This window comes from Microcebus murinus, chromosome 4 (genome assembly GCF_040939455.1).
Source record: "Microcebus murinus isolate Inina chromosome 4, M.murinus_Inina_mat1.0, whole genome shotgun sequence".
NCBI lineage: Eukaryota > Metazoa > Chordata > Mammalia > Primates > Cheirogaleidae > Microcebus > Microcebus murinus.
This window is the reverse complement of record NC_134107.1, coordinates 46947911-46974248: the sequence shown is the minus strand read 5'-3', so window position 1 is coordinate 46974248 and position 26338 is coordinate 46947911. Positions and strand designations below refer to the sequence as shown.

Sequence of the window (26338 nt, the reverse complement as noted above, 5' to 3'; positions counted from 1 at the left end):
TGGCAAGTAGCTAAACCATAGTTTTAAAATCAGGATTAAATTTAAATGCTGACTTAGACCTTGAATTTTGACTCTCCTCTGCTGCCATCCTTGCAAATGATGTGAAGGAGGCAGTGCAGCTGGGGAGTCAGAGAGACTGGGTGTTGGTCCTGCCCCGGCCAGTTATTAACTGGGTGACTTTGAGCGAGTCAAAGCCTCTTGAGTGTTGGTTTTCTCCTCTGTTAACTGGGACGTTAATGTCTGCCTTGCAGGGTTATAATGACGATGAGTGAGATACTACCTGTAAGAACTTGATATAAGGCTTAGTCCTACTAAGTTCATCATAAATGGTGAATATCATTAATTTTCAAACCTGATACTGCAAAGAAGAACACAAATAGTAAATTATCCAAAATCTTCAAGTTGGCCTCCCAAACCATGTATGATGTGTTTCCAGTCTTCCTTTCCAGTGTAATCTCTTACTTTTAAGACTTGGACAAGCCCCTGTAGCGACTAGACATGGCAGTACCAACAGATAAACAGTGGTGGCCCACTGGGCTGGCCACCAGCCTAGCTGCTTCCTGAGTGGGGCATACCCAGGGTCTACTGTGGTCATAGCCTTTGGCTGTGGGCAGGGTGCTGGAGGGCCCACCAGTGTTTCTGCCTTACTCTGCCCTTTTTTTCAGTTAGATGCCTCCAGTTGCTGGATCTGTCACCTACCTGACGTGATTTTAGGTCCCTTCACCTTCAAATGCTTCTCCTGTGGCCAACTCTGGTCATTTCATACAAGATCCAGTAGTGAAGCTGCAAGAATGGAAATTTTGGAGGCAGATGACCTGGGTTTGAAGCTTGTTTACTGTTAATAATCATTTCACTTAGGGCAATTCACTCTGAGCCTCACTTTCTTCACCTGTAAAATGGGGACAAATAATATATACTTTATAAAGTTGAGATAAGAATTAAATAAACTAATGAATATAGACTCTTGGTACAGATCCTGGCACACAGAAATGATTAAATCAGTGGAAGCCACTGTTGATATTGTTATCAGTGGCCATGGCAGCCTGTGACTCTGTGTGCAGAGACCCCCTTCTTATTTCAAGGAGTGACTGGCCCATCTCTTGAAGCCTCACTGATTCCCAGGCAGGAGGGGCTCAGGGTAGGGAGAGAATGTGGTCGAGCTGTAGGCAGATCGTTCTCTCTGCGTCTGGAGGCAGGAGTTTTCCTGTGCCCCACTGTCTGAGCCAGGCTTGTCTCTGTGTCCTCAGGATGGCTTCACCTTCTGCCCTGGCTCAGAGCAACCACTTAGCTAGTGAGAGTGCACCCATTAAAGAAACAAATGGCTCTTTCCTGCAGCAGAGGGAGGATTAAGGTGATCAGAGGGCTCTCTGTAATGAAGACAAAGAAGATGAATTAGCCTCTGAAGTGCTCACGGCCCCCTGAGATACTTAGGAGATTAAATGGCCCGTGAGGCTTCCGGTAATGAATCTGCCAATGATGCCAATGCTGTGTAGAGCCTCTTGGTCTTGGATCTATACTTTGTCCACCGCTGTTTGGACATCTCAATGAGAGCCCCTCCATCATCCTGGTAAGCTGGCTCCACTTAATTTGTCCAACAGAAGCCTGGCTGGGCACGCCTATCCTGTACTGACTCTTGGGGTGTGGACGGTGGTGAGGGAGGCCTTGGGCCTGGGCTCTTCCTTCCATTTCAGCTAATCTAGAGAAGGGTAGTGTGGAAGGCCCGACATGGGCAGGCATCAAGAAGAATGTCCTGCCTCACAGGCGACTTGGATAGTCCTGTGTTTTCCAGCCCAAGAGGTATTTTGCAGGGCTCGGGCTGCCCAGGGACTCCAGCTACAGACCCGACAAGGGAAGAGGGGAAGGGACTGCCTCCAGGAGTGTTGGAGAACCTCTGCGCTGTACATCAAGCAGCGGGGACAACCTAGGAGGGAAGGAACCCAGTTATGTTGTCTAATCCACAACGGAAACTTTCCTGAGCCTGACTTTTTATGACTTTCAGAAATTAATTGCTGTCACAAGGGTAAAGGGTGCTGGTATATATTTCTCATAGAAATACATCATCCATTTGACATTTTAGAATGACCGAATTTTATAGCATTTCTGGGCTTTCACAGTGAATACCATTTATCAGAAATGCCAGTTACTAGAGATTGAAACTTTGACTCACATCTCAAAAGTCCTCTATTGTTTATAAAGCTCTGTTATGTACGTATATGATGTATTAGGGAAGAGCATAAAAAGCATGGGTTTGGGTTTAGACCTGAGTTCAAATCCTGACTCTGCCATTTCCTCGCTGTGTGACCTTGTACAAATCACTTAACTTCTCTGAGCCACAATTTCCTCATCTGTGTAAAGGAAATAATATTTTCTCCCTCCTCATGTCATTGTGATGATTAGAGATGTGTAAAGGAAATAATAATATTTTCTCCCTCCTCATGTCATTGTGATGATTAGAGGGGATAATGCTCATAAAGTATTTAGAAACAAAGTGGATAGTCAATACCAAATGGAGCTGAGGTCTCTACTAGAACTGGGAATTGGGATGAGTCTGAGATATCAGCTGAGGGGATATCAGCTTTGGGGCAGGAAGGTAGGGTCAGAAAATGTAGTTAATGTAGGGGGGAGTATTGTTTGGTGTGAATTAATGCGTGATATGTATGGTTTCAATTCGTGTGGACATATGCAAGTTGTGCGCACGTGTGGGGGTGTATATGTATGTATAACGACCGTCAGCCATTTGGAGGGGTGTATATGTTTGTTTGTATATGGAGATGTATGCAAATCAACCTGTCTGGAGAGATTTGGAGGAACCCAGGATCATAACACTCAGTCCTCACTGCTCCCAGCTACCTGGCAGGGGTGGGGAACCTGCAGCCTTAAGGCCACATGTGGGCTTCTAGGTCCTTAAGTGAGGCCTTTTGACTGAATCTAAATTTTATAGAACAAATCCTTTTATTAAAGGGGTACAGCAGAGAAAGATGAAGCTTTTCTTGCCTCTTATTGGTGCTTAAAAAAGAACAATCTTGAAATCAGAAGGCCACAGGCTCCCCACCCCTGGAAAGGCAAACCAAGCACTGAGAACGTGTCCTGGCATGTACGTGCTCTCTAATACTGCGAGGCTTACACCCCGACATCCATGCAATCCCCAGGGAGGGGATCTGGGCCTCACCGTGCAGAGTCCTTTGGCCTAGCTCATCAACAGCCTGGGATCTACATCCCAAACAGCTTTATTTATGGCTTTTGTAGCTCTCTCTCCTGAGCCTGGTAGTTTTGCCTCTTCTCCCTGATGGGCTGGTCGGTGAGAAGAGACCCAAGTGCCAGAGAGAAGGAGCAGTGTGTTTGCCTCTGGGTGCCCTGCCCGTCTCCACGCCTGCCCAGCCCTCTCCGTCCTGGGCCCCCAGCCATGCCTGCCAGAGGGAGGGGGAGGCTCAAAATAGAGCAGAAGAGGAAGAGAGGGCTGTGCTTCTCCTGGGTCCCCTTGCCTCTCTGGCCTTGGGAAGAGAAATGTGTTCAAAGACCTCACCTTTCCTCTGTCAGATCCCTGAACTTTTCAAACCAATGTCCTTGTCTGGATTCTTTCTGCTCTTTGGTAGAGGATGTGGTATGGAGGGAAGAGAGAAGGGCAGAGAGAGGCTCTGAGCTTCCACTAAAGGCTGAAAATTATTTTGCTTGCTGGTCTCTGGGCTGCAGTTAACACTCTTGCTGTCTATTTCAGAAGGTTAGTGCAGTGATAAAAAGAAATCTAAATATTCCATCTGGCAATTAAGGAGTAATTCTGATTATAGTCACATGAACCATTGGTCTTTTTGTCCTAATTCCTGCATAGCATAAAAGTAATCATAACTTTTCATTAAATGTATGCCAGATTTTCTGTGTTGTAAGTTCTATTAGGTCAGAGCACCTGCCTCTATTTGGGTGTCCTGACTGTTCTTCACCTGCCTTTTATGCAGTTTTGTCTTCAGTACTGGTTTACAACACAGCTAAAGAAAGGGGACGTGGGCAGGACCAAGGGCGTGATCAGGGCTGACTGCCGAGACACTGCTGAGGGTGAGTGAGGCAGCCTGGGTCACACCTCGGCATCAGTGTGTGGACAAGGGTTTCCAGAACACCTGCCCTGGGCCAGCACAGGGGGACCCTTCTCCTCTGCATGTGCTGACATCAAAAGGCTTTGCCAACCTCCTTCCTACCACACAGGGACATTTCTTCTTGAACCAGTGACATGGGGGGTTCCATGCTATTCTGGGTCAATTTACTATTCACCTCAATTTTCCGAAAGTCTTTGGAGGGCAAGAAAAAATAACTTCCAAATGCCACAGAAGGTAGCGAGCACACACTTTGTTGTTCCTCTGGTGGGAAAGGCTCCTCCTGTTCTGGGACCAGGACCCCCTTTGGAAGCGATCTCACATGAGCTGCGCAGCTTGGCAACACCGGTGCTCAGCCCCACGGGCCGGGCGCTGAGCGGTGTTGGTTAGTGCTCCTGCATGCGCTCTTTCCAGGCCTGGGTCCTTTCAGGCTCTACTCTCCAAATGCAAATTATATTCACTTTATTTAACAAACAGTGCTTGATGAAACATTAACTCATTGAATGTTCATAAGGGTCTTATGAATTATCTTATTTTTGTCTCTTGTGGTGGCTCCCAAAGATGTCTATATCCTAATCCTCTAAACCTGTGAATAATTTACTGTCTATGGCAAAAGGGATTTTGTAGATGGGATTGGATTGTGTTGATATAGGAATGTTATCCTGGATTATCCGGTGAGTCCAGTGTAATCATTTCCTAAGGATTCTTAAAAGAGGGAGGCAGGAGGGTCAGAGTCAGAGAACAAGATGTGATTAAGGGAACAGAGGCGAGAAGGATTGCTGCCAAGGGGCAGGGAGTGCCAGCAGCCTGGAGAAGCTGGAAAAGGCAAGAAAATGGATTTTCCCCTACGTTCCAGAAGGAACGAAGCTCTGTCAGCACCTTGACTTTTGCCGTGTAAGGCTTGCTTAAGGGTGTCTGACCCCTAGAACTGCAACATAATAAAATTGTGTTGTTTAAAGCCATTAAGTTTGTAGTCATCTGTTGCAGCAGCAATAGAAAATGAACACGCCTTCATTAACCAACGCACGGAAGGTTGAGTAGCATGGCCGAGGTCATAAGGAAAATAAGTGATAGAGCCAGGATCTAGGCACAGGTTGAGCCACACATGTAGCTTTGCCATTACGCTGCCTCCCACCCAGGGCCGCCCTCAAGGGTGATGTCCTTTGGACTCACCAAGTAACTGCAGGGGAAACAGCGCCCTTTCACTCAGGAGGAATATGATTTAATTGAACATCATCAGACAGGACTGAATTAGCCTAGGCCAGGGGAAACTGTTGGCCTGGCTCCTGCACTCTGTCCCCTGTCCCCTGACAGCATTGCTATCTTGTATCCAACCAGGTGAACTAGTTGTCCCTAAAATCCCAGCGGTGGGCTTGGCTGGGAGGATAAACATTGACCTCTTTCCCCTCTCCATCATGGTGCATACAAGGATGTTTCAAAAGGGGGACTCAAAGCAGGGCGTAATTGGCATTTATTCAAATTGTGCTTAATTGAATACTTCATCTGCACCTCCAGAAAACCACATGGGGTACAGGCTCTGTAAAGAGGAAGTAATTTTCATTAACAGGATCTAAATTAGTCTGACACAAAGACCTACTTGGTGCCTGTGACACGGCTAGTAATTACTGTGTAATGAACTCATTGCTGCAGACAAAGCTTTCCTTTTCCTTTTTCATTTTGTACCTCTCACCCTTCCTCCCTGCCTTCCTTCCTTCCTCCCTTCCTCCCTCCCTTGCGAAGCTGCATGCCAGGCAAGTGCTTTTATTCCGAGAGACCAGGCTGGTGATGCTGCAGTGTAGCAGCCCTGTGGGGTGGGAGCAGAGGCCGCGCTCCCCGCTAGTGCTGACAGCCCAGAGAAAGCCAAATAAACTGTGAACTGACGTGGACTTGGCCTTGTACCTCCTCCCGCATAAGACTGTGCACATTATGCCTCTTGGGAACCTTCCATTTTTTTATTGCATCTTCAACTCAGCTTATTCCCCCAATTCTTTCCTGTCAGCCCACAGACACTCACAATCTAAAAGTTGGGGGGAGAAGGAGTTTTCACTTCCTTTAGCCCTGTTATCTTCTTAAAATGCAAATATGAGTCTGTCACTCCCCTCATAAAACATCAGTGTGGTTCAGTGTTGCCTTTAGGGTAAAGTTTTCGGGGTGTTCTCCTGTTCCTTCCCTGTCACCCCTCTCCAGCAGTGCTGCCCCACCCAGGCCGCTAACCCGGCCTGAGCTGGAAGGGGCTGTCACACACACGGTGGCTGCGGCAGCCTAAGAATGTGGAATCCCTTTTCGACAAGCGTTTGGAGGGAGAGGGGGAGAGAGATAAATATTCTATTCATATGGCAAACTTCTTCCTTTCTGTTTAAAAGAAGAATTTTTTATAGACATTTATTACCTAGAGTAGTATGCAAATATTAAACTCATTAAAATCTAGGTAATACTCTGTCTTGGTAGACATCGCTTTACTACCCAGTTTCAGAATTCAAGCCTCCTGAATTGTACTCAGGAGACTGTCATTTGCTGTCTCGGAGGTGGGGACCTTCGCTTATAGCATGCTGCAAGCTTTGAAGAAACCTTTCAAGAGAGAGAGGCCTGTGTTTTTTATTTTATTATTTATTTTGATTACCACTTGAGAGTGCTGTTGGCTTCTGTGAAAGTGGGTGAATTTTCTGGTTGCTATTTGTGCTGGGAGCAGTGTCGCAGGCGACATCTGAGTTAGTAGGTGCCGTGGCCCAGTGGTGTGTATATTCCAGTAGGGTTTTGATACCCTTTACAGTTTGGGGGTCCCTGCAATGGTTCCCTTGCTGGCCCATTTTTAAATCCAGTTTGTGCTGGGAGTTCTCTGTGCTCCCTTCATTATACTGGGGATACAGGTGAGGTCGGTTCAAGACTCACATCCGTCTGGTGTCAGCATCCCTTTCCTACAAGCAGAACCTTTCTGTGATGACTGACAGGAGAGGCTTACAGACCACAGACTTGTAAAGCACAGCTGAGTATGAACTTCCCCATCAGATTCCATAAAATCCCCGCTGCGTGGGGTGTAATGCTGCCTCTTCCTACTCAGACCTCTATTGTGGTCTTTACCTTCACCCATTTCAGGTTGCAAGTAGGTAGCAGTCAGTATCAGGGAAAGAAGCTGGGAGGGAGGAACCCAGTCCAGGACATGAGCTTGCTGTCAGAGGACAAGCCAGCACAGAGGCGTTAGAGGGGCCAGGGACCTGCCAGTTCTGTCTGCGTGTCAGGGTCTGGGACCAGAGGGCCCCTGCACAAAGACATGGGGTCCGAACTTCATGCAGGGTGACATTGTTCTCTTCATTGGGGTCCTAGGACCCTTGGGAGACATCCCAGGGCCATTGCTGATGAATGGGCATGAGTCACTGGGAGGCAGGAACCCATGAGGGTGGAAGGAAGTACCGTGGAAGGATGGGCGAGGTGGACAGTAAGGAGTCGTGGGATAAAGGGAAGCTTTGTAGCCCCTGGCTGACCTGTTGGTAGAGAGCACCATTTGCATTAGATGTGCCCATTTTCATAGTTTCTCAATTCTCTTTTCCAGATTGTGACCATCTTGGCAAACATGTCTGTCCTAGAGCAGTGTGCCTCTGACATCGTTCAGGAGAATGGTATGTCTTTGCAGCAGTGTACGTGATTATCTGGTGTAGGGGACCATGTGCCTTTGTGCTTGTGTGAATGCCTATGTGCAGGTATGTAAGTATATTTGTGTCTCCATGTTTGCATGAGCATATATATGTATGCTTGTATGTTTGCTTTCATGGGGCTTAAATTCTAGTGGGAGACAGACCATGGACAAGAAGATGATGTTAGATGGTGATAGTGCCATGGGGAAAAAAGCAAGGGGGAAGGGGAAGGTGTTCTCAGGGTGGTGAGGAAGAGGAGAAGGCAAATATTTCATTATGATTCAAAAGGTAAAAAGCTATTCCTACTAATGGATGCATTCCAACTTTAAATCTTTTCTATAATATCTTATTGGATTTGGCCTCAGCAGAAAACTGAAGAGCCTGGGAAGGGGTGGGGGTTGTGAGGGAGCAGGTCAAGTCAACCTGAAGGCTCTGACCCCTCCCCAAGAGCATCTCTTCTCCCATTTGTCCCATCATACTCCCATTCCACCTTGTGCTGAGGGTGTCACCAAGGTCCAGGTGACGTGGGGCCGGGTTTTCTTGGCCTGGAAGCCGATCTAAGCAGTCGATGCTGGAGGACAAGGTTGCTGCCTTGCACCTGGGCACAGAGAGTGGCAAGGGCTTCCTGTGACTGGGAAATAAGGGAGCAATTAGCAACCAGTTGGAAACCAGAGACACTAATGAGGCAGAGTGAGCTGGGAGCCTGGGCCGGCTGCTTCTGCTCTTGTTAACCCCCTCCCCCGAAGCTGCCCTGCTGTCTTAACAAACATACACTCCCCATCCCCCATCGCTCTAGTACTAATTGAAAGACATTTTGTGTTAATTTTATGTGATTGAGCTAATAATGAGAAACTTTGCTGAGCCAGCTGAGGCCGAGAGGCTGAGTAGTGTCATTTGTACCTTCTCCCCTCAGCACTTGGAGCTTTAAGTTCAAGTCGTCAGGGGGTGGGTCTCCATGGACTCCATGCATTTGAGATTGGAATATTTGGCATCTAGGGAGGGTTTTATGGTTTGCAAAGTGCTGTTGACTGACTCATTCAGTCAACAGTTATTGAGGCCTACTATGTGCCTGGCATTGTGCTAGACGATTCGAACATAGAGACAAATAAGTCTTTGCCCTTGTCCTGGTGGATCTCACAGTCTAGAAGGAGAACCCAACTTGACGAGAGTGATAACATGATAAAAATGTAAAATCTACAATGGAATAATGCAACAGAGGGAGGATGACATGGAGGTCGAGACTGTGAAAACTGGGACCATATAGAGGAGGTTTGAATCCAGACTTTGTCATGTGCTGACCATATGACCTCTCTGTTTTCCATCTGCAGGATGGAAACAGTAGTAATGCCTATGTCACAATGATGATGTGAGGGTTAATGTGAAGCATGTTAGAAGAGTTTCTGGCACAGAATGAGCATTGTGCTAAGCCTATCTGCTCTTTCAGGGAATAGTGGCAGTCTCACAGGGTTTCATTAAAGAGTTTGATGAAGGAACTATTTGCAAAAGTGGCACAGGGCTTGAGGGGTCAACAATGTGGCAATGCTGTCAGGGCCCCTGGAAGAGAGTGGGGCTCCCAGGACTAGACAGGGCAGGCTGTTGTGCAGGCTGGCTCTGAGTGCCCATGGCCTGAGTCACAGGTTGCAAACTTAGATGCCTGCTCATCTAGACAGGCAATGTGAATGGTGACGTGGCTCACCAAGCACAAGATCAGTCTCTTTTAAAAGAGTAAGCTTGGAATAAGCTTCAGCAAATTGTTGTCATGCAGAAATGTGGGCCTAGTGGCGTTGGCTCAGTAGTCAATATTAGAAGTCAGAAATCTGGATTTTTATGGAAATCTCTTAATTTGCATATTAACAAAAATTTGGACACTGTGTGGAACAGCAAAACAAAGCAAAATACATCCTTGGGTCATGTATGGTTTAAGTTCTAAGCTGGCAGGAGCCACTGGGTGCAGAAAAGGCTTGCAGGCCAGGGCAGTCTACCTCACATAGGAGGGAGCTGCAGGATGGGAGCTGTTTAGCTGATACAGAAGAAGGAAAAAGGCATCCCTGCAGAAAAAAAGGGTGGGCAAAGGCAGGGAGGGGGGAATGGATGTAGGTGTGCTTTCTAGAACAATCAGAAGACAGATCTGCTTTCAGGGGAAGGTGAGAGGCTTCTCAGCCGACTCAATTCAGGGCTAAATCTCATAGTCTGCCTACTCCACTGTCTTCCAGTGCTTGAGTGTGCTCTAACATATTTGATGTAGTGGTTGTCCAGCCCAGGTGTGGGTGACCTCTTACCAGGGGGCTCATCACCTCTGGACCTGTCTCAGATGCAGTCAGAATCAGAGGTGAAGAGGTGATGGTGAGAAACCAGTTATCTGGGTTCTAAGATGGGCTTCCCTAACTCCTGTGTGACCCTGGGCAAGATATTTCACTTCTTTCTGGGCCTCAAAATGAAATTATAATAGCACCTGCTCAGGGGGCTATTGGGAAGTGAGGGGATCATGCATCTGCTGTGCATTTGGCATGGTGCCAGGCATGTAGTAAAAGCTCAGTAATAACATTAAAAAAATAAAGATGTCCTCAGGTGTCCCTTCAAGGTATAGTGACTTGGCACATGGAATCAGAGACACCATCAGGCAGTAGGAGTAGAAGAGTGGCACTGTCCAGCTTCCCCTCTGTGGGTGAGCCTCCTTAAGTCATCCTGACAGCTTCTGCTTGCGGCCTTCAGCCGCCTGTCCTGCTGGCCCGATGGGGGAGGGCTGTACCCTGGGCGTAGGTACTAACTTTTCACTGCTTCCTGTCCAGGCGTGGAGCTGATCATGGGCATGCTGTCCGAGAAGCCGAGGTCTGGGACCCCCGCTGAGGTGGCAGCCTGTGAGCGAGTCCAGCAGAAAGCTGCAGTGACCCTGGCCCGTCTCAGCCGAGACCCAGACGTGGCACGGGAGGCCGTGCGGCTCAGCTGTAAGTGGTGCTGGCTGTGGCTGGAGTGGGACGGGGGCTCGGAGATGGGAGCGGCCCTGACCTCACAGTGGCAGCCGTGAACACAGGGCAAGGGCGGTCGATACCTCTGCTGCAGTTCCACTAAGTTCAGTCCCGGCCAGTGTGCTGCCACTTGTGGGTTTGGCTTTGGTACATGTGTTGGGCCTGGCCTTGAGCAGGACCTGTTCACCACAGAGGAAGAAGAAAGTCTCCACCACACACTCCTTCAGGTGGGATCAGCCTCCTTCCCTGGCAGACTGGGGGACCAATGGGGCCCCTGCGAGCCTCCTGTCTCCACAGGGCACTGTGCAGAGTGGGCACACCAGAGAGGGCCAGCACCTGTGGGACAGGCCTGGCCAGGGTCCCCATCCCAGGCATGACGTTCTCCCTGTGTCTCGCGCAGGTATGTCCCGTCTCATCGAGCTCTGCAGATCCCCGTCAGAGAGGAACAGCAGTGATGCTGTGCTCGTGGCCTGCCTGGTGAGTTGTCTGTCTTCCCTCAGCTTTCCCCTCGCCTTGGGAATTGCAGACCAGGGGCCAGGAGAACTGGCTGTGCCGTGGCTGTCTGAGTAAACCATAAAGCCTCTCTGGGCTTTAGCTTTTCTCTTTAAGCTGGCGATTGTTGTACTGCTTGTTTCACTTAATTCATAAAATTGTGATGAAAATTATATGAGGTCATATATGTGAAAGACGGGACACTGAGAAAATCCCCATTGTTCTATCACCACGATTTTAGTAACCATGAACTTTTGAAGCTCTAGGGAATCTTAAAGGCAGATGAAAGCCGGAGTGGCAGGCCGGCACAATGTTAGGGGGTGGTGTTGATGTCATGGTGCCTGCAGAACATGAGAACTAGTGTAGGGCTGTCTCCTGCCTGGTCCAAAGAGGACATTGTGAGAAAAGCCTCCTTTACTCAGCCTGGGGCCCCTCTGCTGGCTTTCTGCTAGATCCTGGCTCCCTCTTCCTTGGTGGGATAGGATGGGAAGAAACATGAATGAATTATTCAGCCAGCCACTGGGCTCTTCACCTTGAACCCAAGTGAGTCCATGCTGGAGCCCAACTTCTTGGTGCATTCTGGAGGACCTCTCCCATCTTCTCGATGCTAGGGATCCACTGTGGAATAGTCGGCAGCACTAGACTGGGAATGCATGCTTTGTCTGTACACTCTTTCCTACTGGAACCATAAAATATCCCAAAGCCGAGTAGCTTCCATTTGGAAGCATCAAATAGTGGGGAAGCCATTGTATAAACAGGGCCATTAAGTTCCAGAAGACAGTGCCAGATCTTCGGTCCTCAAAGAGCATAAGGGAGAAGCCATGGATTTAAAGATCCTCTAGGCTGCTTCAGTAAAGCCCTGTCCTCACCCCATCAGTTTTTTAATGGAGCTCATCTCATTTCTGGGAGTTCCTGATGGCTGTTGTGCAGTTGTAGAAATAGCAGGGCATTGTAGTCGGACAGACCTGCCCAGGTCTTACTGTTAATGAACTGTACGGCATTTGGAAAGTCACTAAGTGCTATAAATTGTACTCAGTATATGCTTACTGAATGGTTCTATGTGCCATTCACTCTTCTAGGCTATCAGGATACTACTGTATGTAGAAAAAAATACATAAATCTCTGCTCTCCTGTGTCTTTTTTTCTGGTACCTGCAGTGAAAGCCTAACTATTTTTTGTGCCTTTAGTGGTCTGGTGAAGCTTCTGGACCCCTTTTCAGAAAGATCTTTTAAATGCATGAAATAAAATATATAGAATCAAAACAGAAGCCAACTATATTAAAATAATAATTACTAAAATATTTTAGCACATGATATATTAGTATATGTGTGTTTTAAGCAACATATTAAATAAGAGCTAATAGTGGGTTTAATAAGTGCCATAATCTTGACTAGTGATGGCCATAAGTGATTTTTGAAGGAGTCTTCAACAACCATAATGGTCTATGAAAGGATCTGTGATTCTACTGGTGGACACAAGTCACAGAGTCTTCTTCTTTTTTTTTTTTTTTTTGTCTGTCATTTTCTTTCTTTTCTTTTCTTTTCTTTTTATTTTGGCATATTATGGGGGTACAGATTTTAAGGTTTCAATAGATGCCCTTTCCCCCTCTCCCCCCACAAGTCTGAGTCTCCAGCATGACCATCCCCCAGATGGTGCACATCTCACTCATTATGTATGTATATACCCGCCCCCCTCCCCCCTCCCACCTGCCCAATACCCTATTACTGTACTAACTAAGTCACAGAGTCTTCTAAGGCTATATTCACAACCAAAGGAAACGCTAAGTTTCAGCGAGAGGTTAGTGAAAATAAAGAGCTTTTTCTCATCCATGTTCACAGTCCCTCTTAATTCTGCTCAGTCTATCAAGTGAAACGAGGGGAACTTCGTAGCTGTCTTACATGCGATGATTGACTCCAACTGCCTTTATCCTCACAACTCCAGCCACTGCCTGTTGCTGAGCAGGCCCCGAGCAAATGTGGGTAGCATTGAAAACAGTTGGAAACCTGCGAAGCTCCATTCAGATGTGAAGGCTTGTTGTGATTGCTGTTGCCATTTTTGTTAGCTTGAAGGAGAGTACGCGAAAGGGACTGGCTACTGTCTTTAGTCACTGGAGGGATTTTCAAGTGGAAAAGTGATTGCATTTGTTCTTCTGGAGGAGTTGGTGGATGCTGAACAGAGCCCTTCTCTCCTTAATCCATTCTCCATGTGGCTGCTGAGTTCATTTTCCTAGTGAACACTTCCATGAAACCCCCATGAAACCCTTTCATAGTTCTCCACTATCTATGGGCTACTGTCCACCTGCTCAGCCCCTCACAGTCTGGCTCTGACCCACCCCTGGGGCTCGAAGGTCTCCTGTGACTCCAGGCCCTGTCCAACCTGGCTAAGCCAGAGTACCCTGAGCTGCACCTTGGCCCTTGCCCCAAGCAAATGACCCTTCTGCAGCTCTGTTTATTAAAATCTTGTGCATCCTTCAAGCCTCAGGTCTAAATCTCTCTCCTCCATGAAATTTTCTAGGTACCCTCCATGGTGCAAAGACAGGGAGTTCACAGTTTGTACCTGGGCCTCCCATCTTGGACCTTGTTTGACTGAACCTGGGGCAGATTGTATTATTCGTGTTGTAGGTGCTGTAAGGGGAGGCGCTTGGACTTCAAACACAGGCCTGCCCGACGCTGGAGGCCTGGACTTGTTGACCAGACCATCTTGTTTTCAGCCACACTCTTTCTCTGTCCATCTCATGGCCCTGGTTTCTTTACGTTGACTCATGGGGGAGGATTTGTATTTCTCCCCCTCTAGCCTGAAACCTTCTTAGGACAGGGGACACATCTTTATACTCCATAGAATCTGGAGTTTGGTGACTATTACCTGGCTTTGGGACCGACAGACTTGTTCCCCTGCTGCCAGCCCCAGTGTTGGTGGGTGTCCATGGTTTGGCCCCAGAAGGGTTCCAACATTGGGGTGCGGTCCCCTGGCTGGTGAGGTGGCTGTCACTTGGAACCCGGCCTGGCAGATGGAATGGGAAGTCTCCTTTCCCGCACTTCCTTAAGGCCTTCTTTCCAGTTTCAAAGGCTCTCTTCAGATGGAGGTGGGGGGATTTCAATCATCGTCTCCCAGGTCTGGGAAGCTGGCAGTGCAGATTGTCTTTCGCAAGCAGAATTGATTTTTCCTTAATGAAGCGGCTGCCAGTGGGCTGCTCGGCTTGTTTACTACTTGGGTGTTTTCAGACTGTCTGGGAATGAGATTGTGGAATGACCAGCTGTTAACCCTCCCGGGGAAGCAGAGGCCCTGAGAGAAAGGCTTGGGAAGGTGCAGGGTCCTCGGAGGCTGCTGGGCACTGCAGAGGGGGTGCTCTGAGCTGCTGTGGGGCTCATGTCCTGCAGGCTTTCTGGGGACCTTGGAGAGGGGAGGGTTTCTCTTCTCCCTCTCTTTCTCTCTGTTGCTCTCTGTTGTGTTTTGTTCTTTGTTTTTCTCTCTTTCTAGGGGTTGCCTCTTCTCTCTCAGTGGTTTCTCTTCCTTCTTTGTCTTCCTCCCTTCTTTTTCTTTTCTTTTCTTTTTTTTATTTTAGCGTATTATGGGGGTACAAGTGTTAAGGTTACATATATTGCCCATGCCCTCCCTCCCCCGTCGAATAAGAGCTTCAAGCATGTCCATCCCCGAAATGTCCCTTCTTTTTATTCCCCTCATCCCCCTCACCCTCTCTTTGCTCCTTCCATTTCCTCTCTGCCTCCTCACCTCTTCCTACCTCTCCAGTTATCCCCTTCCTCCCAGGGGCCCTCTCTCTATTATTTATTGTCTTTGTCATTGTTTCTCTCTCGCTCCATCTACCGTCCATGCTTGGACTTTTTCCCTTCACCAAGTTCATCTCTGTCTCTGTGTTATAGCATTTCCTTCTTGCTCTTTCTGTTGCTGTCTCATTTTCTTTCTCTGCTTTTTTCTATCTCATTTGCTCTCTTGATAGGTCTATGTTCTATTTTTTTGTCCCTCCCTCCCTGCCCCACCCAACTTTATTGTAAACCTTGTTGACGCAAAATACATCAATGGCCTCATATCCTTATCTGCGGAAGATTCCTGGTTCCATTTTCACAGTGACATTTCAGGGGCAATGGGGTTATTTCTCCCAGTTGGAGCTAAGAGGAATGAGGAAGTGCTATGGAGTTCAGCTTCTTTAGCCCTGGGGGTCAGGACACACTCCTTAGAGACAGCCCTGAGGCGTCTACTTCCTGCTCTTGGGTCTCAGACCCTGCTCCTATGCACAGAGACACACGTTCCTTCTCCTTGATCTGGTTTGACATGACAGCCCCTGTGACTCCAACAACCAGCTCAAATCATCTTCTCTTTTCACCTCCATGGCCTGATTTCTCAGCCACGGGCCACCTGCCGTATCTAGGTAATGAGCTCTATTCCTGCCTTGTACCCAGTATAACCTAGTGTCCTGGGGTTGCAGCCTCCTGCCTGTGTGTGTAACTCTGAGTGTGCTGGAGTTGGACTGCTATGTGATGTTCTGGAAGGCCACTTTCCTTCTCTGACCCTTAGTTTTCTTATTCCCAAAATGGAGAGTGTGATATTTAGCTTGTAGCATCATGTAGGGACTAAATGAGATACTCCGTGTGTATCTCTGTGATACTGAGATACCCAGTAAGTGTTTGCATTCTCTCCTTCTTTGCTTCTTCTGCCATTGTAGATATTCCCCCACTCTCTTTGTTCCCAGGGGCGGGTGAGGAGGGGGCACCCTGTGGCCTGCTGTGTATATGCTGAAGAAGAGGGAAGGAATGAATATCCATCGAGTATGTAGTATGTATGCATTGCCTCAGTTAATTGGCAAACAGGTCTGGGTAGGTGCATAGCTCACATTTAGTTTCAGATTACTCTATCAGTAGACCTCAAATGTAAAACAATTCATTTGTTCATTTCTTTTCAGCAGACATTTATCGAGCCCTGTGCCAACCCCTGTGCTGCCTGCTATAGATAACAGAGAAACATAGAACTTGACCCCTGCTTTGGAGGAGCTCAGAGTCTAATGTGGGAGGTGAACAGCCCAAAACCAGTTATAGTCAAGTGTGGAAAGGTTGAGGTCAGCCCAGGGGCCCTGGGTGCACAGTGGAGGGACAGACCATCTCTGCTTCAGGGTAATCAGGGAAACCTTCACAGGGGAGGTGACAATGGCCCAGGCCTTGCGTGTCATCTGCTGGCCGGAAAAGAGTGGGGAGGAACTTTATGTCATAGGGAAGAGTATGAGCAAGGGCACATGGACACAAAGCAGGAAGAGCATACTCAATACTCAGTGTGTGGGGGTCTGGGGAGCACTTTCATTCCACTTGTTCCTCTTTTTCCCATTCATCCCCTCTCTGGACCTTGAATTTCTTGGTGGCAGAATGCCTATCTATTCTGATGCCATGTCCGCTCTCTCTTCCCTCCTTCCTTCCCATACTGTAGTGCTTTGTCCAGAACCTTGCGGTTCTAAGGTGACTCTAGGGACCTGGAAGCAATAATGTAATTCCACTGATGCTTCTGGTAGTTCCAGTCTCTAGGACAAACACATCTTGACCTTAAATATGTCACTAAGTTGACCAGATCCTTAAAATGACCAGGTTCTTCTTCTTTTTTTTTTAAATCTTTTATTTAATTTCTTCTCTCTCTCTCTTTCTCTCTCTCTTTGCACTACTGATAGCTGAAGACCAGGTTCTTAAGATGACTAAAAATTTAAGATGGCAAGACCATTAGTAATAGCATCAGGGGTCCTCAAACTATGGCCCGCAGTCCACATGTGGCCTGCTGAGGACATTTATCCCACCCGCCGCCGGGTGTTTTTCATGCTGCTGCCTGTCCTGGTTAGCAGCCGACTGGTCCTGGGCCCACAGTGCGCATGTGTGGAATGTGCGCCGCACTCCCCAACGGCCCTCCAATGGTCTGAGGGATGGTGAACTGGCCCGCCCCCTGTTTAAAAAGTTTGAGGACCCCTGGTTTAGAGCCTTCAGGTGACATCTGCCATAGTGACCAAGGTGCAAACAAAACCAGGTGACCAAGTGATAAGGTCGATATGGTGACCAGGTGAACAAAATGGTCATTAAGGTGCCAGATGGCCAAGAGGATGATGAGCCCAAATTACCTGATGAATGTGCCACTTCCTGAAATGCATGTCTCAGGGCAGTCGAAGAAAATACATGCATCAGAACAGGGCCCACTATGACCTGCGTCACCTCTTCTGTCTTCTCCCCAGGCTGCTCTGCGTAGATTGGCTGGGGTCTGCCCCGAAGGCCTGCAGGACTCCGACTTCCAGCAGCTGGTCCAGCCTCGGCTTGTGGACTCCTTCTTACTCTGCAGCAACATGGAGGAGAGTTTCGTGTAGCAGGTGTAGGAGAGGAAAGACATCCAGCCTGTTCTTACTCTCCCTCTGCATACACACCAGCTCTCCTCACCTCCTTATTTATACTTAATTTATTTTTTATGTGAAGTACACAAAGAGTGAAATCTTAGGGCAACATTATCAAACAATCTGTGGCTTTGGGGAGTCTCTTTTGTTCTTATTTTTTGACTTCTGTAGCTTTTCAGTTGCAGATGTTGAAATACATAATGGCAGATTGTCATGGATGATTTCACTTCATCTTGTTTTCTCTACTCTCACTATATAATCTTAATCTTGCCTCATTTTTTTGTTTGTTTTTTACTTTTGAACCAGGGTATTTTAACTGCCTAGCAGGTTTAAAAAAAAAGTTGGATTTGTTCTTTCCAAAAATTTAAAATGAATTTCATAGGTGGGGAGAATATACTGAAAGAGAATTTTTTTTCTTTAATAAATGGAATCATGCAAATGTGTCTTGGATTTTCTGATTAAATTGTACCTTAAACTAATTTCTTGCTTCTCAAGGTTTCATTCCACAAAAGCCTTTGCAACTATTAAAAGTACATAGAGAATTGTCTTGTTTTCATAGGCATATAAATGGGTTAAGTTCTGAGAGATTTAGTGAAAGATCACAATGATTTTCAAAAATATTTCCCAAGACACCAAAAACTCAGCTTCCTTTGGCTTCTCTGCTCTGGTGTAACTTCCTGGTGAATTGAACCTGCGGATGAGGTTTATTGAATGATTCTTCTTCAGAAATATACCTGAAAGCAGTGGTGTGCTAGAGCCAAAGGGACAATTGTGAGAATATCTTCCCAACTCTGCATTCAGTGACTTCATGTTGGTAGCTTGAAGTTGGCCATGGTGGGAGTATTATATATCACAGAAATTGGGAGATGCTACAAATCAGAGCTTTTGATTTTTTCAGAGAGCTAGTTTACCAATATCACTGCTTGACAGTATCACAAAAATCTGTGTATCTTTCTGAAAGGTTTAATGCTATCATATTGTGATATGATTTTATGCAATTCAAAGAACAGTTTTTGAATTCCCAATTACTAGTTACAGCAAGTTAACCTAACATATCAGGTTCTAGGCCAAGCATGTAACATACATTATGTCATTTATTGCTCACAGTAATCACATGATTATTAGTATATTAACATATGTTATTGCATGTGTTCATATTATTAAATCACTTGCCCAAGATCACTAGTTAGTAAGTGGTGCTAGGATATGATTTAAATCAAGGTCTTCTGAGTCCTTATAGAAACTTCCACTTTTATGAAAAAGGTTTTTGATATATCTCACTGAATTATGCAGATTGCCCAGATATTGACGCCTTTCATTATATAGTATCAATAAATAACTTGTTAATATCATGACTGATCTCATCAGTTAAGTCTTTAAATATTGGGAAGCTAACAAGCTTGAAAGCTCAAATTCTATTATTGGCAACAAATATTGTCAGTTGTTTTCCTTAAAGAGATAGCCTCACTTTGTTCACTTTTGGGAAAATATCTGTCTGCCAAACATCCCAGTCTGAATAACCATAATTTGTCTGTCAATTATTCTTTCAAGTAAAAATAGTGTTCTATGGCAAAAGCAGCTAGTTCACATTACAATTCAAACAATCACACTAATGCTTTTCTCTTGAAACTGACACCCATTGTATTTCAGCACACAGTAAAAATGCATGAAGTATAGTTTTCTCATCATCCAGAATATTAAAAAAACACATGTACCGAAGGCTCAAGATTTAGTAAAATTAATAATTTTTAGTGCTTCAAGTATATTCATAAGGGAAATTAGTATTTAAAACATTTAAGTGTGTGGCAGTGAAGAATATGACTATAAGTACAGTTTGGTGTCATGGCCTTGATCATCTTAAGGTGAAATTTTACTTAACCGTTGCTCTTGCACGATTAGTGCAAATGCCAACAAGTCAAAAAACATAGCTAACTTCTTGGTACTATTATAAAAGTCGTTTTGAACTCACAGAACTCCTGAAAGGGTCTTAGGAACCCCAAGAGATTGTGGGTCCTACCTTGAAAAACACTGATCTATTTTTTTTTCTTTTGGAGAAAGAAAAGAAAAGAAAGTTAGAAGCATGTCACTAAATCAAACTTTCAAAGAAATGACAATTAAGCTCCACTGTTCGAAGGAAAGAATATCAAAGAATTTTAAGACATATTTTAACAACCACCATGTTGATTATATTTCTGGCAAGGCCTCTCTGTCTGATGTACTACTTTCCTACTCATTTTCATGTTTTCCAAACTTTGCCTAAACTACTCGCTCAATTTCAGAAGGTCCAATGGGTCAATGTTCCTTACCTCCCATTCACCTCCCCATGCCCCACTCCCACCAAATGAAGCAACCAGAACTGAAAACAAGCCCATACCGTTTCCCTGTACTCCCCACCCTCCACGCCGACCGCTGGTTGTGGTGGAGCAAGGCTACCAACGACTACACTTATTAGAAGGATGAAGATGAAGAGACAATTATCACCAATGCTAATGAGTATGGAGTTTGACTTCAGGGATGAGAGTTCAAAAGGGAAGCTAAAGAACATGGACCAAATGGAAGAAAACATACTTTCTTGCTTAATGACAATGTTCCACACCCCCTGAATTTTTTTTTGCTTGGCGTAAGGAGGACTGGGAGCAGTAGGTACGTAAGTCTAATTTTCTAATATAAGTTGTGATAAAGAATAGAAAGGGAAGATCAAAGTCTGCAGGAGGTGGTAGCCTATTCAAAGGCGTTGAGACACAAATGACGCTATGAAGCTCCCAACGTAAGATCCCCTGTGAGAGGATCCTGCCCTCGGACAACCTGTAGCTCCGTCGTGTCTCTGTCTCTGGCTATATTAAACCTCAGAATAATTACTGTCCCTTGAACAATGCCTTTTTGTAACACCCACAGATTCATAGCGCGGAGAGATGGTGTCATACATAAAGGAAACTTTATTAATAAGCAAAAGAAGAGGAGGAAGAAAAGGAAGTTGGACTCAGAATGGAAAACTCAGGCCACAGATTTGAAGGGTCTTTTTTTTTTTAATGATGTTATTCAGAAAGGTGGAACTTTTGAAAGAGAAAGTTTAAAAGAGTAATGAAAGGATGACATCAAAACCTGGATGGGATTTACAGTTAAAACCCATAGAAGGTGGGAGAATGTTCCATCCTCCCTCTCTAGGCTGTGGAGTGTAGGGCAGGCAGGACCCACTTGACTCACCTTCAGCTGATGAGACCCTCAAAGTCCCACTGATTTTAAAGCAGCCGCAGAGCATGGACTGCAAGCGTGGCCATATCTAGAGCAGCTTCTGGGCTTCCGGGCTGCTCTAGACAGGAAATCAAAACAGAGGCCCTAAGGCAAAGACCTCCTTCTGGGAGTCAGAACAAGGGAGAATAGGAGTCTTTCCCTAGCTCAGTGGCTCCATTTGAAGTTTGCCCCGAAGACTGAACTAAAGCTGATCCTATCTACTGAGTACCTCCTGCATGCAGTCATTTTACCATGTATTATCTCTCATTCTCACCTTGGTGAGTTAGGTGCTATGATTAATATTCCCATTTATACTCTCTATTACAGACAGAGAAATTGAGACTTGGAGAGGTTAAGTAGCATTGTCAAAATAAAATAGTTACTACTGACGTTGGATTGAGCCCACATCTGTTTGACTTCAGAAGCTAATTAGGGTAAAAGTAAGAACTTAGCACCGGACACTCACTAGCAGGTAGATATGGCGCTAGACCTTTGTAGAGCCATCATTCTCCAGCAAACATATCATGAGGGGCTGCTCTAGCCTCAGGAAAGAAAAATAAAAATGAATACAGTGCTGCAATTACCTCTGATTTTAGACTAGTGTGGTGGGTTAATTGTGGGTAAGTGAATCCCTCCAGAAAATCTGTAAAGCAGAGTGGTTGAAACTTCAGACTGAATCCTGGCTTTAATACTTACTAACTGTGTGACCTTGGATGAGATACATATCTCTCTGTGCCTCAGTTACCCTGTCTGTAAGGTGGGATGATGATAGTGCCTTACTCATAGGACTGTGGGAATTAAATGGCTGATACATGGAAAAAAATTAGAATAGTGCCTAATGGCAAGTGCTCAATAAACAAGGCTACAGCTAAAGCCAACCAAATCCCCCCCTTGGGTCTATTCAGCTTGCCTGGTTCCACTTTACAGTGCTTCAGGTGTAGACCCACTATGTGTTAGAAACAGAGAGTGTTAATTCTGTGAGGGATGTGGAGGCCATCTACGCTTATCTCTACATCCTCCACTGAGCAGTAAAGAGACACGTAAAATTACAGAACAAGTAAATGGAAGAGCTGGGACTTGGATCCAGGAAATGACAGCTACCACCACCATAGCTGTTCTGTACCAGGCACTGCACATACACTACTCCATTAAATTTCTAAAACAATCCTGCTAAGTAGTTATTATTTATTCCTTTTTAAAAATAAGGAAACAGGTTCATAGAGACTCTATGTCTTGCCCAAGATCACGTAACTAGTAATAGAAGACAGAATTTGACCAAAGACTGTTTGAAACCAAAGCCCATGATTTTACCACTTGTTACACATACATTTTATTATATCTGTGTATACATAAGCCCACAGACCATGTGTGATCTTAAAAGTAGAAGTATAATAACACTTTGGCAAATTCCAAATTTTTGCTTTATTTGCAAAAAAATTTTTTATATTTTTAATTAATTCATTATTAAACACAGATATACTATCTATAGTTACACACTTGTTAAAATTGCAGCAATAAATATTAAAATTATTTCAGGGAAAAAGAATCAGAATTAGAATGAAGTATAATATAAATAATGAAAATTAAAATCCTGTCCAATTCCTGATCAGCACCAGGAAAATCTCTAAAACAGCTGCTCCTTATTCTAGTTTCAGAGTAAAGCATCAAGGACAAATCAAAACAAATGCTATACATTATCAGTTCCATTTTTAAAGCAACGAAAGACTTTGGGAATAGTTGCTTTAAAATTTATTTTTATTAGATATTTCCAATAGTCCTTTTGTAGAGATTCTATTTATACCTGAATTTCTTATCCAGCTTTGGGGCTATACATCACTGATAAAAGCAGAAATAAGAGGCTATTTATATGTAGCTATATGTATGTGGGTGTGTGTGAGTCTCAGACTTGAGGTCCCCCCCAAAGCAACTGTGAAGCCCAAATACAAATCTACAGAAAAACCCATAAAGAGCTGTTGGTTTAGTTTTCAAAATTTTGGCAACACATAGAAACGAGAATTTTGTCAGTTAACCCACATGGCTGGCATGGCATTTTCTTTCAAGTCTACAGCCTCTTTCTCCTCCACCCTAAGACTGAATCAGTCCCACTGCAGGCTTACCCCACCAATCAACTCTTAAAACAGATTCAGTTCTCACTTAGGTGCAGGGAGTGATCACGGTGGAGGATAGCTGGGATATGTGAGTCACACTACATGCTGGTGGGGTTCCTCAGGTTTGTCTTTTCAGGGAAGGCTGGGGAAAGAGCAACTTTTAGGATATTAGCCCCATTTTGCAGGCTTGACTTCTCCCAGCTGTGCTGTGCTTGCAGCTGAATCCACAAATGCCCTGAGGAACAAAATGAAGGTGGGGAGAGACATGCTAATTTCTAACAATCTTTGAAAAGTTTATTCTTTAGACTTCTCACATATTAAAATTTAATAATGAGGCTGGGCGAGGTGGCTCACGCCTGTAATCCTAGCACTCTGGGATGCCGAGGCGGGTGGATCACTCAAGGTCAGGAGTTTGAAACCAGCCTGAACAACAGCGAGACCCCGTCTTTACTATAAATAGAAAGAAATTAATTGGCCAACTAATATATATAGAAAAAATTATCTGGGCATGGTGGCGCCTGCCTGTAGTCCCAGCTACTCAGGAGGCTGAGGCAAGAGGATCGTTTGAGCCCAGGAGTTTGAGGTTGCTGTGAGCTAGGCTGACGCCACAGCACTCTAGCCCGGGCAACAGAGTGAAACTCTCTCAAAAACAAAAAAAAAATTAATAATGAACTTACCTATACATCTAAAATACTTCTCAATTTAAAAGTCTATCTAGGGCATTCCATTGAAATGATTTGGCTTGAGAAATGCATCACGTGACCCATCTGAGGACATTCACTGCCTCATCTCAGGTTGACACTTTTGTATGGACATCCTCAGAGAGAATTTCCAAATTTTGCCCAAGATGTTTTAAAGGCCCCAGTAGCAGGCAAGGAAAGTGGAGGTCTTTCCTTAATATTTCGTATCCAACCTAATTTCTCACCTCCAGAAGACAAATCCCATTTGATTTTCCAAGCAGTTTCTTCAAGGGCACAGTGTTTGGGAGTGACATGGAGCTGTCCAATTGGGGTCCTTAAGAGAGTAATAAAGGCGGAGGTATGACAAAGCAGAAGGCGCTCATATTCGGATGTCACACCATCAGAGAGGAAGAGAGTGGCCTTGGGCAATTCCGTCAACATCTCTTTCTGCAGGATCGCTCCTCAGGAAGGTCCCCCGTCACTTCATGCATGCTGGGAGCTGAGTCAAGTGACCAGTGGTTGTTTTCATTTTCTCTGTGAATTAGCTCAGGATGGCCACTTCCTTGTCTGTCTCTTGGCACCTGAGTTTGACAGCCCTGTGGGGCACTTGGATACACTGCTGAGCCCTCCTCTCCTCCCCTTGGTTGGCCACATGAGCCCACCTCAGGCATGACGTATCTTCCATCTTTAAGATGGAGATTTCCTTCATTTTGCTGAATCTCAGCTCAGCCTATGGCTAAAATCCTGGACAGGGGAGACCCCCAACGAGCAGATGAGGCTGCAGCTGTTCAGTTGCAGGAGGGTCTGGCAGCCTTTCTGCAGCTTCCTGGTTAATTGTGAACATGCTTTGCAGGGCTGGCTGCTCACTGTGACTCATGATCATAGGACAGTGGGCTCGATTTCCTTCCCAAAGGCCAGTATAGGAGAAAGCCAGGAGGGGGTCACACACCTGGTCTCCGGCCTCTGCTTTCCTCCTAGGTGTCTACCTTTTTAGCTTGGGACATTTAGCTGTCATCCTAGAGCTCTCTCAAACCAAACTTGAATTTCAAAACTAATTCATCAATTCAAATGTCTTCCTTTTCTTCTTCTTTCCTTCTCTTCCTTCCTCCTCTTTGTTGTTTAGTGATATTTTCCAAAAGTTGAGTGGCTCTCCTCTTGGTGCCAGAAACTTCCTTAACGATGGAGACTGCTGAGGCCTGAATTACAAAATTATAAAAAATCAAGAAACTCAGTTAAAGAGCCACATAGTCTTGGCAAGGGCTGGACCCACAGAGCTCAGGTAGTCCAAGCCCAAGATGTGTGTATCTGTTATTATTTACTGATCAGATGACATTTTTAACCTTGTAGATATTTTAAATTTTAGTATATAGAAGAGATTTATGGTGAAATATAGTGAAATACTATAAGTAGACTGGAAAAATTTGTCATATGAATTCATTTTAGAAAATATTGTTGGGTAAAAAAAAGAAAAGAAAGTTATAAAAGATACATATAGTGCATGTCATTTATACAAAGCTGAATATACACAAAACACTATAGTATGTTTCTAGAAAAACCATATGTAGTGAAACTTTCAATTACATGAATGGTGTTATGGGTTGAATTTTGTCCCCTCAAAATTCATATTTTGAAGTCCTAACCTCCAGTACCTCCTAATGTGACCTTGTTTGGAAATAAGGTCATTGCTGGTGTACTTAGTTAAGATGAGGTCACACTGGAGTAGCCTGGGCTCCTAATGCAATATGGCCAGTGTCCTTATAAAAAGGGGAAATTTGGACACAGACACGCGGAAAGAATGCCATGTGACATTGGAGTCACGCTGCTTCAAGTCAAAGAACTGCCAGAAGCCAGGAGAGAGGCCAGGAACAGATCCTTCTTTAGTGCCTTCAGAGGGAACATGGCCCTGTCGACACCTTAATCTCCAACTTCTAGCCTCCAGAACTGTGTGACAATAAATTTCTGTCATTTAAGCCTTCTAGCTTGTAATACTTTGTAATGGCAACCCCAGGAAACAAATACAAGTGGGAAGGATGCACATGAACTTCAAGATAACGCCTACCCTCGAGAGGCAGGAGATGGAATAGGATTAGGGCGGGGCATGTGAGAACTTTCTTTCACTAGTGATAAATAAAATACCTGTAGTATATATGGTAAAATAGTTTTAGTTATAAAATCTGGGGAGTGGACATTTGGGTGTTTGTTATATTATTCTTTGCACTTTTCTTAATATGTAAACCATCCCAAAAATGAATAAAAAAGATATTCAGACCTAAGACCAGCATAGCAGTGCTGTCTCTGGTTGTTGATTCCAAAGTTGTCATTGATCGAAAGCCCTGCCCATCTTCGGTTATGAAGGAAAAGCCTGCTGGGTCGGAGACTGCAGACACTGAGAATCAATACAGACCAGTTGCACAGGGGAAAGCAGATAGCTGGCATAGACGGACTTTTTTTTAGAAACAGCCACCTTATTCACTTGTCTCTTCTCTTGAAGTTTCTTTATAATTGTGACTGCATCACTAATCCAGCTTTGAGGTTGCGATGTAAGGTCAGAATTTAAACAATTAGAGGAGTAGATCTTTACAGAAGATATTGTCTCTGAATCTAATGCTCCTCCTATATCCAGCTGAGAGACAGGGCAGTGGGTGATGCAGTTTGATCTGTTAATACCCAACCTGGAGAAACTCAAGATTTCATACTGACATCTGCTGGATCCTTTGAATACTTCCTGATCTAAGTTAGAACCAGGGATTTGGGAGCAGGAGGACTCTCAAAAGGCCCCTTAA

At 45.2% G+C, this 26338-nt stretch overlaps 1 protein-coding gene across 1 annotated transcript in view; it reads left to right on the top strand.

The window, feature by feature from the left end:
- INSC (INSC spindle orientation adaptor protein) overlaps window positions 1–17965 on the top strand; it is a 130048-nt gene extending 112083 nt beyond the window's left edge. The window contains exons 10-13 of the mRNA XM_012780712.2: window positions 7630–7696; window positions 10501–10656; window positions 11078–11154; window positions 17384–17965. Coding sequence (XP_012636166.2) covers window positions 7630–7696; window positions 10501–10656; window positions 11078–11154; window positions 17384–17512 — 429 coding nt within the window. The 3' untranslated portion in view covers window positions 17513–17965. The remainder of the gene's footprint in view (window positions 1–7629; window positions 7697–10500; window positions 10657–11077; window positions 11155–17383) is intronic.
- Window positions 17966–26338: the final 8373 nt, after the last annotated feature.